We start from the raw sequence: 15,102 nt of genomic DNA, 5'->3' as shown, positions 1-15,102 counted from the left end.
TAAACTGGTACCTTAGTATTTCTTTGACCTGGAGAGAACTTAACTAAGGAGTCAAATGTGTTCCTAAAATGACTGAAAATTTAAACTACATATGTATTTTATGATAAAAATATCAATTTTCTCTAAGCAAATACTTATTTCCAAAAAGGAAAGGATGGCACTCATATTGAAAATAATATATACATTGATATTCTTTAAATATTTTTCCATTTTTATTTGAAAGGCAGAGAGACAGAAAGAGACAGAGAGGCGAACACAAAGAGACATCCACTGGTTCACTCCCAAATGCTTGCAACAGCCAAGGCTGGACCAGGCTGAAGCCAGGAGACGCAGACTCCATCTAGGTCTCCCACAAGAGTGGCAGGGACCCAAGCGCTTGAACCATCACTGCTGCCTCCCAGTGCATGCTTTAGCAGGAAGCTGAGTACCCAGAACTTGAATATGCCACTCTGATATGAGAGGCATGTGTTCCAAGCAACAACTTAAGACATTGCATCAAGTAAAAAGTCATAGATTATTCTAAAATCAGCTTAGATATGAAGTAGAGGTGCTTATAGGAAAGGTATATACCATCTCATATCATCAAAGAACGATTAAAAATGAGAAGGGAGAAGAAACAGAAAAAGATGGCAGCTGAGTAAAACACTCCAGCAATCATCACCCTACAAAATATGCCAGTTTGGATGCTATTTACATCCCAACTCACCCTACAAGAGCTACAGAAGCCAGGTGATAGACCACAGTGCCTGGTTTCAGTACCATAGTAAGAAAAAACACATTTAAGAAAGCAAGAAGAAAACAGTTGCTCAAATCACCTCTTCCCCAGCTCCAAGTAGTGCAGCATGAAGACAGATGCCTTGTTTCCTACTTGGTAGAAGGAAAAGGAATTAATTCCAGACCTTAGAATTGAATCCCTGTATCAGGCCTGCCTCAAGACAAACTGAAACTAGACCGGCACACGGTCCCTGTAACTACGCTGAGTCTTGGGCTCTCTGTAGCCAGGCAGCCAGGGAACTGCCTCTTCCACCTATTCCCCGACCTCTAGCAGGCAGCAGAGCAAGACTTCAATCGCTGGGGAGTAAGGAAGGAAAGGGAACTTCAGATTTTCCTTGGACCTCAGAGCTGCACCTGCCACTGTGAGACTCAGCACCTGATAAAGCCCAAAGGCCTTTATCCTCAGGCAAGTTCTCACAGATAGAGCCTCTAATCTGTCATCAAGCAGAGACCTGCACTCCAGTGGGATGGACTCATTTTGGTGTGTATTCCACAAGCTTCACATAGGCTTTTACCATGTGAAACTGCCCAGAGCCTTGTGAGTGTGAGACCCAATTATAGCCTCGCTTAATACCAGCCTAGACAGCTAGGGGGCTGCCTTTAGCACCCTTCTGCCAGCCTTGGGCATAAAGCAAAGAACCATAGGCTATGTCTTGGACACAGTGCTGGGCTGGTAAAACCCAACACTGAGTATGTCCTAATGGCCCCTATTCCTAGGCCTCTGCCTGTGGATGGAGTCTCTGAACCTGTTTTGGTACCAAGTAGAGTCCTTGGCCCCAAGCAATTGATCTTATGTCCCAGAAAACATCACCTGTTAGCAGTTACCACAGGTTATGGGTCCACCTAACAGCAAATTGTGATAATGTGGTCGTTGTTCCCACCCCAGTGCTGTGCTGGGCTCAGGAAGCTCTGAGTGTGATCCTGTGTTGTGCATTGGTAGCCACAGGGACAGGCATGTGGACCTACTCTAGCCCCAGGAAGAGGCTTATAGGGACAGACTTTTTAGACACTTGCTAGTTCAGTCTGAACGCCACACAAGCTGCAAATCTTAGACAAATCCAAGGCTGAAGTGTTTTCTAGGGTTGAAACTGACAGTACACCAAGTTATTGGGCTTCAAGAGGGACTTGAGAATGCTGAAGGGGTAGAAAACATATTCAAAAATATAACAAAGAGGAATGGGAGTAGTAGACTTATAGAACAAAGCAATCCATGAACAAAACAATTCCTCAGCATGCTTTCTCTTTCCACCCTCTGTTTTCTGTCTTTTGAGTGATAACTTATTTCTCCTTTGATGCAGCATGACTAACTGTTGCAAATGTCAGAAAACATGGCTACTGATGTTTTCCAAGCTTAACATGCTTGGCTCCTATTGTTGGCCTCCTTCTTGACCAGTTACAGTTTGAACACATTTGACTGGCCTCAATGGGTCTGATGATTTATCAATAGTACCTGATAATGGGAGTGACTGCTTATGGGTACCAGGTTTCTCCATGGAATGATGAGAATGAGAATGGAGAAGGGTGTTACCTAAAGTATCGTGGGAGTATGAAAAAGAATCTTATCTTAGAACCAGTAAAACAAGTCAAACTCAAGACTTATTTTAAATAAATAATTAGAAACTGCCCTAAATATTTAAATTGATGTGTAAGAATATTTGTTTTGACATTATTTTTAGTAACCAAAACATGAAGAAGACAGAATTATTGAGGAGTATGGTAACGATTGACTGTAGGATGGTAATCTATGTGTTAGAATTAACGTCTGTGTAACTAAGTGTTTTAGGAGTACCTTTAATCAAACAAAAATACATGATGCTGCATACTGTATGTTAATAAAATTTAGATTGCAAAATATTATGCTCAGTATGACACTGCTAAATCCTTAAGCTAAGTTTAATGTCAATTGCATGAGTCATTGTCATGCAATGCTTACAGTGTTGAATGCTTATAGTGTTGACTGTTTATGTTTTTTCTGATTGTAATGTTGGCTGTTCCATGCTTTGCACAGCTCGCTCAACCATCTCAGGAACCTGTGCCAATGATGGTGTGCACATCATCAGGGGTCACAGCCTCTCTTCAACACCTCTTGCCACTGTGTGTGGTAGTGAGACATTGGCTCCTCTCACCATCATTGGTCCAGTGCTGCTTAACTTCTACTCCAATGCGCACATCACAGACTTTGGGTTCAGGTTTTCCTATCGCATAACCTGTAAGTAGCCCTAATGAGATGTCTGGAATTATCTTTATCATTTTTTAAAAATTTTAATTTAAGGTATACAAATTTCATATACTTCATATTCAGGAATATTGTGATACTTTCCACCCTTACCCTCCCTCCTGCCCATACATCCACCTTTCTCCACCACCACCCCTCCCCCCCAGTCCCATGGGATTTTCTTGTTTATATAAGGGATTTTCATTGTGATCCATGCCTCATCCATTTGAAGATTCAGAGACTTTAAGGGGGAAAAAAGAGTCAATGTGATGTATTGTACAAAATATTTAAACATTTTTCTTAAAAAAATACCTTTTTAATGAACTTTAACTAGAACTATTCCTTGAAAATCAAATGGAGAACTGAAATGTATTTTGCCAGTTGGGTTTAGATGAACATTCTTGCTATCTGTAGTCATTTGTACATTACATAAAGGTGTCTTTTAGCCTGAATTATCCAGATGCCTGTTTTATTTTCTCAATTCAATTCTTAATAAGAAAAATAATGTTTAATAAACTTATTTGCAATATAAGAGAATATATTTATGATACAAATAAAGGATTTTTGAACAATTTGCAAAAGGCACAGCCCTAAAGGAAAAGAAATAAAACTTATATATTGAACTATGCTGTAATTTATAGCTTCTCTATACCAAAGGCAAAATGAAAAGACAAGTCAACAGACTGACAAAGGCCTTTGTAGCTACAAGAACATCATAGGTCTTTATTTTCCCATTAGAATCATCTTTTATTCTCCTACTTGATTAGTTTACTGTCAATCTTTCCCAGTGTTCCAACTTTAGTGACATGGGCATACAAATCTTTAAGAATCTTCCTTGGTTTTGTTGTGTCTTTGACCAAATTTACTGCTAATGACAGTAAGTTAAATAGTTACCCTTTAAATAAGTCATCATTTCCATCCACAGAGAAGACTAAAAATGTTTACTTACTCATGAAAAAGTGTTTATAATTTGTTCACATTAGAGGCTATCTGAATCCTAACCCCAACTTTTGCAAAGTGTAATTATGCTTTATGTGGTTGTGGGCACTAGTAGAATAGAACTCAGCAATCAACATGTCTTCCCCTCTAGCCTCATCAAATGAGGAGAAAGGTGGAGTTGTTCTATTCTTTTGTCACAATCTCTGTTTTATATTCTTTTTTTCTTTCATTCCACATTTTGCAAAACACAGCATGCAAGGTTTAATGTATCTAGCATGAGAGTTTCACGTAAACAGTATTGCTGATATTAAGACTTTAAATCCTGGCCGGCGCCGTGGCTCAACAGGCTAATCCTCCGCCTTGCGGCGCCGGCACACCGGGTTCTAGTCCCGGTCGGGGCACCGATCCTGTCCCGGTTGCCCCTCTTCCAGGCCAGCTCTCTGCTGTGGCCAGGGAGTGCAGTGGAGGATGGCCCAAGTGTTTGGGCTCTGCACCCCATGGGAGACCAGGAGAAGCACCTGGCTCCTGCCATCGGAACAGCGCGGTGCGCCGGCCGCAGCGCGCTACCGCGGCGGCCATTGGAGGGTGAACCAACGGCAAAGGAAGACCTTTCTCTCTGTCTCTCTCTCTCTCTCACTGTCCACTCTGCCTGTCAAAAAAAAAAAAAAAAAAAAAGACTTTAAATCCTATCCATTTGCAAGATGAAAATTATTTAGGTGTTGATCAACTTTCAGAGACCATATACTTGTGCAAAATGAAACTGCATAATTGCTACACAAATCTGACACTTAATACATTACATAGGTACACAGAGGACTGGCATAAAGAGAAGACTTTTCTGGCAAAGTGAGCTCTGCTAACATACATACTATTAATAAATTATAACTTTAAATGGCAGCCACAATTTGTTTCTCATTTTTAAGAGATGTATTTCTAAGCATTCCATTGATGCTTTATAAACCACAGAAATACCATTAAAATATACTAAACCCATTATAATTTTAGAAATAAAGAAATAAATAGATAGAAAGAAAGAAAGGAAGAAAGAAAGGAAGAAATAGAAATAAATAAAATTCTAGTTATCACTCATATCTCTCCCTCTCCCTCTCCCTCTCCCTCTCCCTCTTCTTCTCCCTCTCCCTCTCCCTTTCCCTCTCCCTCCCTCTCTCCCTGCCTCCCTGCCTCCCTCCCTCCCTCTGTCTGTCTCTCTGACAGTTAACTATGGGGAAAGGAAATCACGTCTCAACACATGAAACGTTCTTTTTTATCATTTTCACTCTGATCATTACTTTGACCCAAACTCATTCCTTTCCAAGATACACCTTAAAATATTCTCCCTGTTTCTCCTCACTTACCATCTTTTAGTGTCCCCCTCAGTGGAAATACCTGAATTATTTGTAAGCAAAATGAAGTGGGTTTTGGGTTACTGACTTTTAGGAAAAAAAATTCTCTCTTTGGGGAAAATATACAATAGTGTAGAATATTTTGGAAGTAATTTTTCTTGCAGTGGATAATAATTGCTCTCCGCATGTTCTCCTGGTTTCTGTTGCAGCTTGTGGTGGTGTGTTCAACTCCTCCAGTGGAATCATCAAGAGCCCTTCCTACTCATACACAGACTACCCCAATAATTTGTACTGTCTCTATACAATCACTGTCGAAAACAATAAGGTGATTCATATGAAGTACGTATCACTGACTTGTGTTCTTAAGAAAGTCCTCTCAGCTTTATTTACAGGAAAGAGAGTCATTTCCTGATGAAGAAGAACAGGGATTCCCATCAGGGTTCTGTTAGTGGAAGCAGAAGTACAGTTTCTGTCTGGGAGTCAAACCCAGGAACAAGCCTCATGCCCTCCATCCAAGCCAGGAGTGATTCAGGCGGGAGAAGCAGGCACTCCACTCACTGAAGCAGTCATTATAATTCCCCAACAGTTGCCAGAGAGATTCATACCATACAATGAGCTGTCAAGTTATAAAGCAATTTTGAAATCAAAGAGGCTAGGGGGACAAGAGTAAAGAATTACCATTTGTTGGGCATTAATTTTACATAGGTGCTTTGATAAACAGTTTCCATAATTGTCCTATTTTGTTCTTAAAAATAGTCACATTAGGTATGGTGGTGGTGGTGTGTGTATGTTTGTGTGTATGTGTGTGTGTGTGTGTCTTTATTTCTCATTTCACTGATGAGAATACGAGGGCTCAAATAGCTTTCTCAAAGTAACACACATTTAAATGAGGAAACAAAGTTTGAATTCCTCTGAGGTTTCCTCCAAAGACCATGTCCTCTGTATTTCCTTTGCTGTCTCCAAAGGAGACATTTTCCAACCGCTTAAGAAAAAGAATTTTTTCTTCATGCATTAGAATACCTCTATGCTGGAGCTATAAGAGATATCTTACATAATTAGTCTCCCTCTAATCCTGCTTACTCCCAACAAAGCTGGTGATGGCAATGCAAGCTCCTATTCTCCAAGGATAAGGTTCAAGACCTCTGTTATCTAAGATGGCACATTTCTAATGTTGTATTTCAAGTGATAAGCAGTGTATGATGGGAAGATCAAGAAGTTTTAGTTTGTGGCAGTATAAGATTTTCACATAGAAGGTATGAGATAGGACCACTCTTACCTACCTTCCACCCCATTAGTGTGTGATCACGTTTTACCCTAAAGATTATAAACTCTCGGCACTTCATCCCCAGGGACCTCATGTACCAACTGGGTCCTTGGATTATAAGACAGAGCTTATCACTTGGTTCTTGTGTCAGAGGGAAAATAGTCTATAGGCTGGACGTTGAAGAAAATCAAAGCTCCCATCTGAGAATATTTGTGAGGGAACGGTGCTCCAGGGCCAAAGATTCCTTTAAGGGACAAAAAAAAGAATAAAAATTGCCAGATGGAGTGGAGCAGAGGCTGGTGCAGGGATCCTGTGCTCAGGAATGGAGGCATAAGGGGAGCTTTTCTCATTAGCTGCTGTAGCATAGACTGTCCCTGACACGTGTAGGATTACTAGAGCATTCAGGCTCATATATCAAATGTCAACAACAAAACTTCTCATAGTCCTGGAGGCTGGGAAGCCCAAGATAAAGGCTGATTCAGTGTCTGTGAGGATCCTCTTTCTGACTTATAGGAAGCATCTCCTTGCTGTGTCCTCACATGGTACAAGCGTTCGAGGGGATGACTCTTGGACCTCATTGTATAAGTGTGTTAATCTTATTACTGAGGGCTCGTCCCCTATAATGTGGTAATCTCCCAAATGCTCGGATCCTAATACCATCACCTTTGGGTTCAGAATGTGAAGATATGAATTTGGGGAGACACAGACTTTCAGACCATAGTTGATAACTAGCTAAGGAGGTAGATAGGTAGGTGTATGGTAGCAACAGATAAAATGCAGGTATATTTGGTACATATGTCAGTTTCCAGCTGGATCCTAAGGCTCACCATAGTCAAAGTTCATTTCTGCCAGGGGTGGGAGGAATGACTCCACACTGAACAATCTTTTTCCTTTGTAAGGTGCTGAGTACCTGGGCTTTTTGAATACTCATTTGATGCCCAACCAGCCTCAAACTGCCCTTTTGCCATCATTCTGATACTTCCCACCCCGTGCCCATTATGCCCAGTAATAAGACTGAAAAGACAAAAAAGATCACATCTGCATGTTTAAAAATTATTTTTTGTGTGTCTTAAGCCTACTATGTATGCAGCAATTGCTACCCTAGGGGCTTTAGGGAATGCAGGCATTAGTAAAACACAGATCCTTCTACCAAGACCCTCAAAATACCCATGCCACGTAAAGTTTTCTGACACCGGGTTTTTCCAGTTATTTTCTTTTCTCTCCTAGGAAAATGATGAAAAATAAAAATAAAAATAAAGACAGGTTTGAGTCCCCTTTGAAACTCAGATTTTATTTTTCTTTTAGATTATATTGTGAAAAATAAGTGTGTTGTCCATAAAGAACAAAAATGAATATCATGTTGTTGGAAATTATCTAGCCATTGTTTTGCCCTGAATTTTTACAAGAACATTAAATGTTACATGTGCTAAAACAGTATCAAGAACTTTTTCATCTTGAATTTCACCATTGTTTGAAAACATTCAATCAACTAAAACCTTCTGGAGAAAAAATTAAATATTTTTTCTTAAGGCCCTTAAAAGGAGGTATTACTAGATATTTTCTAGATATTTTGTCATATTGTAGTTACTCAAAAAAATTGACTAAAATTGTTAAACCAAGCAGTATATTAGTTTATTGCAAATATTTCCTGTTAAGTGAAGTTGAATGCTGTACTTCAGTTTTGATTTCATCTTTGTTTTGTAAGAACTAAAGGTGTGATTTCACAGACATTAGTATTAACCAGGTACATTCCACAGGTTCAATGATTTCGATGTGGCTCTCTCTACCTTCTGCTCCCATGACTACCTGGCAATTTATGATGGTTCTAGCATCAGTGATCCCCTTCTTGGCAAATTCTGTGGTTCTGAGCTCCCGCCAAATATTAGAAGCAGCAATAATTATATGCTCCTAGTATTCAAGACCGATTCACTTCACACAGCAAAAGGCTGGAAGATATCATTCCGGCAGACATTGGGTAAGAATTTTGCCTCTGTAAATCTTCTTCATAGCTGTTACCTTTCTGCTTTAATTTTTTTCTCTGCCTGACTGCTATTGCTTTTCATTTAAGCTAAGAGTACTGTGTCACACACAGTCTTGGTTTTAGAAATTATATCTAACATGTTTTCACTAAAAATTTCCTTTAACAAATCACTCTCCTGTACACAAGGGTAAGATTTGTCTACATAACCACTCTCATATGAGACCTAAACCTTGTTTTATCACATACAGAAATCAAAGAAGTAGAGCCAAAAGGCCGGGGAAAGCCAGACCAGGGCAAGAAAGAAACCCCTATTGCCGGTCTCACTTTATCCTTTAATTGGTAAAAAGTCTTGGAGAATTTCAAGTAAACACTGCCTGGCTGAAATGGACTGTGAAAAAGGACAGCATACTGATTATGGAAAATGCCCAAGGATCAGACTAACACAGTGAGATTAGATAAAGAGGGAAGGGTGAAATCTCTGAGACACTCAGAGGGTAGGAGACTTGGAAGTATAGTGTTTGGAACTTGATGCCATACAGTGAGGACATGAGTTGAGAATGACTTGTTATAGGTGACTTTTTGGATGGTGGTAGCTTAGGAGTCTAAGATTTGGGGAGAAGTTTTATATTTGGTTTGAATAGTTGGAATTGGAAGGCCTATGAGATATCTACATGGAAATATCTAGGAGGAAGTTGAAGCTGGAGAAGAAACTGGTGCTGGAGAGAGTGGTCTTAGAGGCACCAGGAGATGGTGGGTAAGCTAGGTATGAAAATGGATTGAAAATAAGACGTCATTTATTCCCACTGCATGTCAGAGATAAGTATCTGTTTCAAATTAACTTTGAATCATTTGAATTAAAACTACTTCTTGTTTATCCTAATAATATCTATGGCATAGTCTAAGGCAATTCACATTTGACTCTCAAAAGTGTTTTGATTCTTCCATTAGATTACAGATATGATTAATGTACTAAAACCCAACAGTTCAACTTCGTTACCTTTGGCATGTTATTTATTGTGCTTTTCTTGAGGCGGGCAGTTAGACGTTTGTGTTTTCAAGGCTTCTCCACAAACAACAAACATCATGACAAATAGTATTAGAAAATCAAGTTGCCTCCTACTGGCATTCAGCTATGTCAGTAGTAACCTGAAAGCAAATCTCATGGGCAGATAGAGGGTTGCCTTCATGGAATTGTATAAGTGAGTGGGGGTGGGGTGGTAGGGTGGGAAGCATCACTATGCTCTTAAAACTGTATATATAAAATACATGAAATTCATTCCCTTTATACAAATAAAAAAGTAAAAAAAAAAAAAACCCACAAGACTACTTTGAAAGAAAAAAACAGTTTTCCTTTATACAATGTTTTGTATAAAAGATTCTTGCCTGGTAGCACAGACTGTAAAATCAGTGGCTTATATGTGCATTTCCTCTGCTACCTTCTTTCAGGTTTTTTTTAAAATTTTGTCCTCATCTATTCTTGCATGCTCATTGAGATAATAGTCATAAAGCTCTTTACACTGGAGTCATCTTCACAAAGCTTCCCAAGTTAACCAGGGTTCCCTTGCATTATTGAATTACTGTATTTCTGAGCTACAAATAAGACACTTTTAGTCATCTTCACAAAGCTTCCCAAGTTAACCAGGGTTCCCTTGCATTATTGAATTACTGTATTTCTGAGCTACAAATAAGACACTTTTAGTCTTACTGAGATTTCACTGAACTGAAGTAACACAGAATAAAACAATACCACACTGTCAGGGCCATTGTCCTCTCATGAGTCATTGAAGGCTTAGAGTCAATTACTGTTTTTCTGTAGTCTCAGTTAGGGTAAAGATTTAGGTGGAGAGAGCTCCAATGGAATTTCATTACTTCCCAGCATTGTGCTACCACTGTATGTCATGAGAATGCCATCTCTTTTTTAGCTATATAAATGCCATCAACTACTTGGAGATACTTAATAAATATTTTAAATACTTTTAAAGATTTTTTAAATCAATGACCTAAATATTATAATTTTATATTAGGTCTTACCAGACTTTCAAGCCCATACATCTAAGTTTATGGACCATTTTGTATAACTTTTGAATATATACATATATTTACAGTACTTTGTGGCGAAGAAAAGGGGAAGGAATAAAACTGGTATCTTTAACTATAGAGATGCAGATCTGGGTAAAAATAAACTTAGACCAAGCTAATAAGGTACTATTTCTTCTTCCTTCTCCTCCCTGTAAAACCAGCTTGCCTTTCCTGTTAGGACAGGAAAAGTACTTTGTGGATCAGGCAATGAATTTTCATTCCCAGAGCTATCACTTCAGCCTGGAAAACAGTATCTTCACTCAGTAAGTAATTGATGTGAAGACGAGGAGACCAAGGTAGTCTGTGACATTTCCATGTCTTTTATCTTGACTAAAACACTAAGACAGGCTTTGCTAATTTTCTGTTGAGATTACGCACTTGGTAATACCTTATGTACATTTGATTTAGTGTTTCAGAAGTCAATAGAGAGCCCAGCTTATATAATTATGTGATTAGGTATATTTCAGTTTGTACATTCTTTTTTAATTTTAATTGCTCATGATTTAGAACAAATTTGGAGGAAATTGCCCTTCATTGCTAATTACTGAATTTGTAATGAAATTTGGTCCCCTTTCCTAAAATGTCTGTTGTTAGGGCCTATGTTCATTCTACTGAAGGCAAGGAAAAAGCAAACAAAGCAACACTCAGGCTGATATCTGACTATGATATCTATTTGCCTTCCCCATGCACTCCAACACTACTTGAATAATTGATCCTGAGTGACTGACGTATAGCTAAATGATGGTACTGAGCTTCAGGATTCTGAGAAACTCTAAAATTAAATGCAAATTTGAGCACTTTTCTATACCAAGTTATAGCATTTATCAAATTGAAGTGGCTTTTCTGACTTCATATAATTCAAAAAGCCAGGGGTTCTGTGGACTTGCCTGAAGCGGGCATGGTTTACAGGGCAGAACTGATGCCTACAAGTACTCTTTATTCTAACTTCTGCAGGCTTAGTTTCTGTCCCTCCTTTGCCATCAGAACCTGCTTCAGCCATGACTCTACCTACCTGAGTCATCCATGAAGCACTTTTCACTTGGAAACATGTTTTCAATCATCAAATACTCCATTTCTTTTTTACTGGACTGGTCTCATGCCAAAGTCTTTCTCAGTCTCTTCACAACATATTTCTCATTTTATTTTATATACCAGAATCCTACATGGAATTTATGTGGTGTGCAGTGTCATGATTTCATTTTTTCTTTTTTTTTTTTTAAGATTTATTTATTTATTTATTTGACAGATAGAGTTAGATAATGAGAGAGAGAGAAAGGTCTTCCTTCCTTTGGTTCACCCTCCAAATGGCCACTACAGCCAGCACTGCACCAATCCGAAGCCAGGAGCCAGGCACCTCCTCCTGGTCTCCCACGCAGGTGCAGGGTCCCAAGCACTTGGGCCATCCTCCACTGCACTCCCGGGCAACAGCAGAGAGCTGGACTGGAAGAGGAGCAACTGGGACTAGAACCCGGTGCCCATATGGGATGACGGCGCCACAGGTGGAGGATTAGCCAAGTGAGCCACGGCGCTGGCCCCTCATTTTTTCTAAAAAAGTGTATTCTATGATACTCAGCAAAACTTCTGCACAAAAAAACAGCACTTGGCTAAGTTATGTATAAGGTTTGTAGACATTTAATGTTTCTGAAAGACCGATAGAGACAGACAGACAGAAAGGTCTCTCATCCACATATCCACTCCACAAATGCTCAGAAATGCCCACAGCAACTCAAAGCAGAGCAAAGTGAATGCCAGGTACTAGAAACGCAACCCAAGTCTCTTGCATGGGTGGCAGGGACCCAGATATTTTGGCCATCATCTGGTGCCACCCAGGGTATATATTGACAGGAAACTAGAATCAGGCGCAGAGCCAAGACTCAAAAGAGGCACTCCAATATAGAATGTGAGCATTCCAAGCAACCTCTTTCTTAACCACTGTGCCCAATGCCCAGCCCAACTTGACAGACATATAAATCATTGAGTTTCTCAGGAGAGAATGAGAAGTGATTTCTACAGGATGACATTTAGAAAGACAAAGTTATGTCCCTGGGAGAGACAGCAACATCAGAGACAAGCAACCTTCATAACTAGAGGTTCATCTCAGCTACAGCTGTTAAGTGCTGGAAGTATGACTCAAAGTTGCTAGGGCCTGTTTCCCACAGTGCACCTGCTGAGGATGAGCACCACCTATTGTCTTCCTCCACATTCTTCCTCCATATTCTTAATATGGAGAATGAGTCAGGTGTCACCAAAGTCAGATTCAGAGATCTTTACTATGAGACAAAAGCAAAAAGGCCAAATCCCATGTCTAAAACAGAGAAAATGAATGACAGCTCAACAAAGGTATAAATATGACCAGATGGGATACAAACTAGGAATCAGGTGATCATGGTCAAGTTGATTCACGTGTTATTGCCTGCTGGTGGTGGCTTTAGAGAAGCCTGATAACATTTTCTGAATGCAATTTTTATTCACTGAGAAAAGATGAGTTTGAAATACTACCATATTCTATCTTTTAAAACATGACTTAGGGATGAAGTGGAAATTTTCCTGTGAAGTACCTTAGCTGTCAAACACTGTGTTAGAAAGTAATATTGAGGTCCAAAAATTCAGTGAGGCTCTAGGACCCCTACTCACTCTGTCCAGGGTAAGAATTGGCTGAGGGAATGGATGACAAGGGTCGTCATTCTCATCAGGAGCATGTCATAGTACAATGACTCCTTGTTCTTTTTTTTAATCTGTTTTGCACTGACATCTAACAATCAACTCCTAAAGTGTATTTTATAACTTAAATCAAGCACTGAATTATTTTTTTAAATATTTTTATATATTTGAAAGAGTAACAGAAAGAGACAGAGACAGAGACAGACAGAGACAGAGAGAGAGAAATATCTTCCGTCTGTTGGTTCACTTCCCAAATCCCCACACACCCAGGGCTAGGCCAGGCAGAAGCCAGGAGCCTGGTTCTCCATCTGTGTCTCTCATGTGTGTGGCAGGGATACAAGAATCTCAGCCATGATCTTCTTCCTCTAAGACACATTAGCAGGAAGCTGGATTAGAAGAAAAATGGCCAGGACTTGAACTAGGCACTTCAATATGGGATGTAGACATCCCAAGCAGCAGCTTATCCTGCCAGGCCACAACACACACTCCATGCATTAAATTCTAACCAAATCCTAAGACCTCTCTACATAATTGTTACTCCATCCATATTGACTATATGAGTGAATTAAGGAACAAGAGAATAAATAATTTCAACATCAATATTATATTTTAATGTGAGGTACAATATATACCTTATATTGTATTATATATTGATGCATGTCTTTAAAATTCAATCATGGCTCATATAGTTAAGCTATTACACAAGGTGGTAAATTGAGCCACTTTCATCCTTAGAGAATTAGGAATACTGGATCAGACTCAGTATTTAGGTCATGTGTTTTTGGTCTCTACATTTTTACCTATTAATTTAATATCTAAAAAATGTTTCTGAAATATTCTGAAAGAAGACTACTGGCAGTGGTGGGAGTAAATTGAGAGAGTTTAAAAAGTAGTTGACTTGGAAGTGGTGATGAGCAAAGAAGGAAAGGGAGACAGAGAAAACTGAAGAGAGCTGGGTACACCAAAGTGGAGAATATGGTTAATACTCAGAGAGAAAACAAACAAACATGTCAAATTCAGATTTCAGCTTCTAGTTATTTGTAATTGCACAGTTGTGTTAAGTTGAAACTTGGAGAGGCATTCTAAAATTCTTTAGCTAAACAATAAAAGAATAAACCCTAAAGCATCCAATGTTATAAAAAGCACATGTGTATGTCTGGCCGCCTCTAAGCAGCCTGATGTAAGCTGCCAGCCCACATGATTTTGGAAGTCCTGTGCAGTAAGATAATTAAATTGCAACCTGAATAATTTGATAAATCACTGCTTACTCACTTTAGCAATAATGGGGGTATTACTAGAAAGAAAAGAAGAATCTTTTTGTCTGCTTTTTTAATGTCATTTACTCTTGCTTATGAAGCCTGAGAATGAGATGAGCTGAAACAGTAAACCCATTTAAAGAAAATGAGACTAAGCTTATTTCCTCCCTTTTAAGCCTTGTAACTCTCACTGTGATTAGAACTTACCCCGGGTGATGTTGCCAAAGCCAAGGTTATCTCCAGGTTATTCTTTGTGGGTTTTATTGAAAAGCATTTTTTTGCTGAGTAAGAATATGGGAATGGTATAAAGAAACCAACAAATGCTTAGTTTGCCAAAACCCTGCAAACACAAGTAAACTGGAGTTAAATTCAAAATCAACAAGAGGAAAGGAAAGGGTTTTAATAAACATATCACAGCATCGGACTTGGTGCCTCTCCCCAGAGTGACCGAGTGCTGCTCTGGTCTTGAAGGGTTGGATTGTCCTTGGGAAAATACAACGAGATGAGAGTGTGGCAACCAAGCTAAGTGATGAAACTGAGTTTGTGGTAAATTATAAGGAAACATTTTGAATCAACAGTACAAGAGCTGG

At 39.2% G+C, this 15,102-nt stretch overlaps 1 protein-coding gene across 1 annotated transcript in view; it reads left to right on the top strand.

Annotated features, from left to right (window-relative positions):
- CUBN (cubilin) overlaps positions 1–15,102 on the top strand; it is a 306,947-nt gene that overhangs the window by 256,326 nt on the left and 35,519 nt on the right. The window contains exons 57-59 of the mRNA XM_062210514.1: positions 2,783–2,983; positions 5,481–5,610; positions 8,293–8,510. Coding sequence (XP_062066498.1) covers positions 2,783–2,983; positions 5,481–5,610; positions 8,293–8,510 — 549 coding nt within the window. The remainder of the gene's footprint in view (positions 1–2,782; positions 2,984–5,480; positions 5,611–8,292; positions 8,511–15,102) is intronic.

This window comes from Lepus europaeus, chromosome 14 (assembly GCF_033115175.1).
Source record: "Lepus europaeus isolate LE1 chromosome 14, mLepTim1.pri, whole genome shotgun sequence".
NCBI classification, from domain to species: Eukaryota; Metazoa; Chordata; class Mammalia; order Lagomorpha; family Leporidae; genus Lepus; species Lepus europaeus.
The sequence above is the reverse complement of the archived record's forward strand: the minus strand, read 5'-3'. Positions and strand labels throughout refer to the sequence as shown.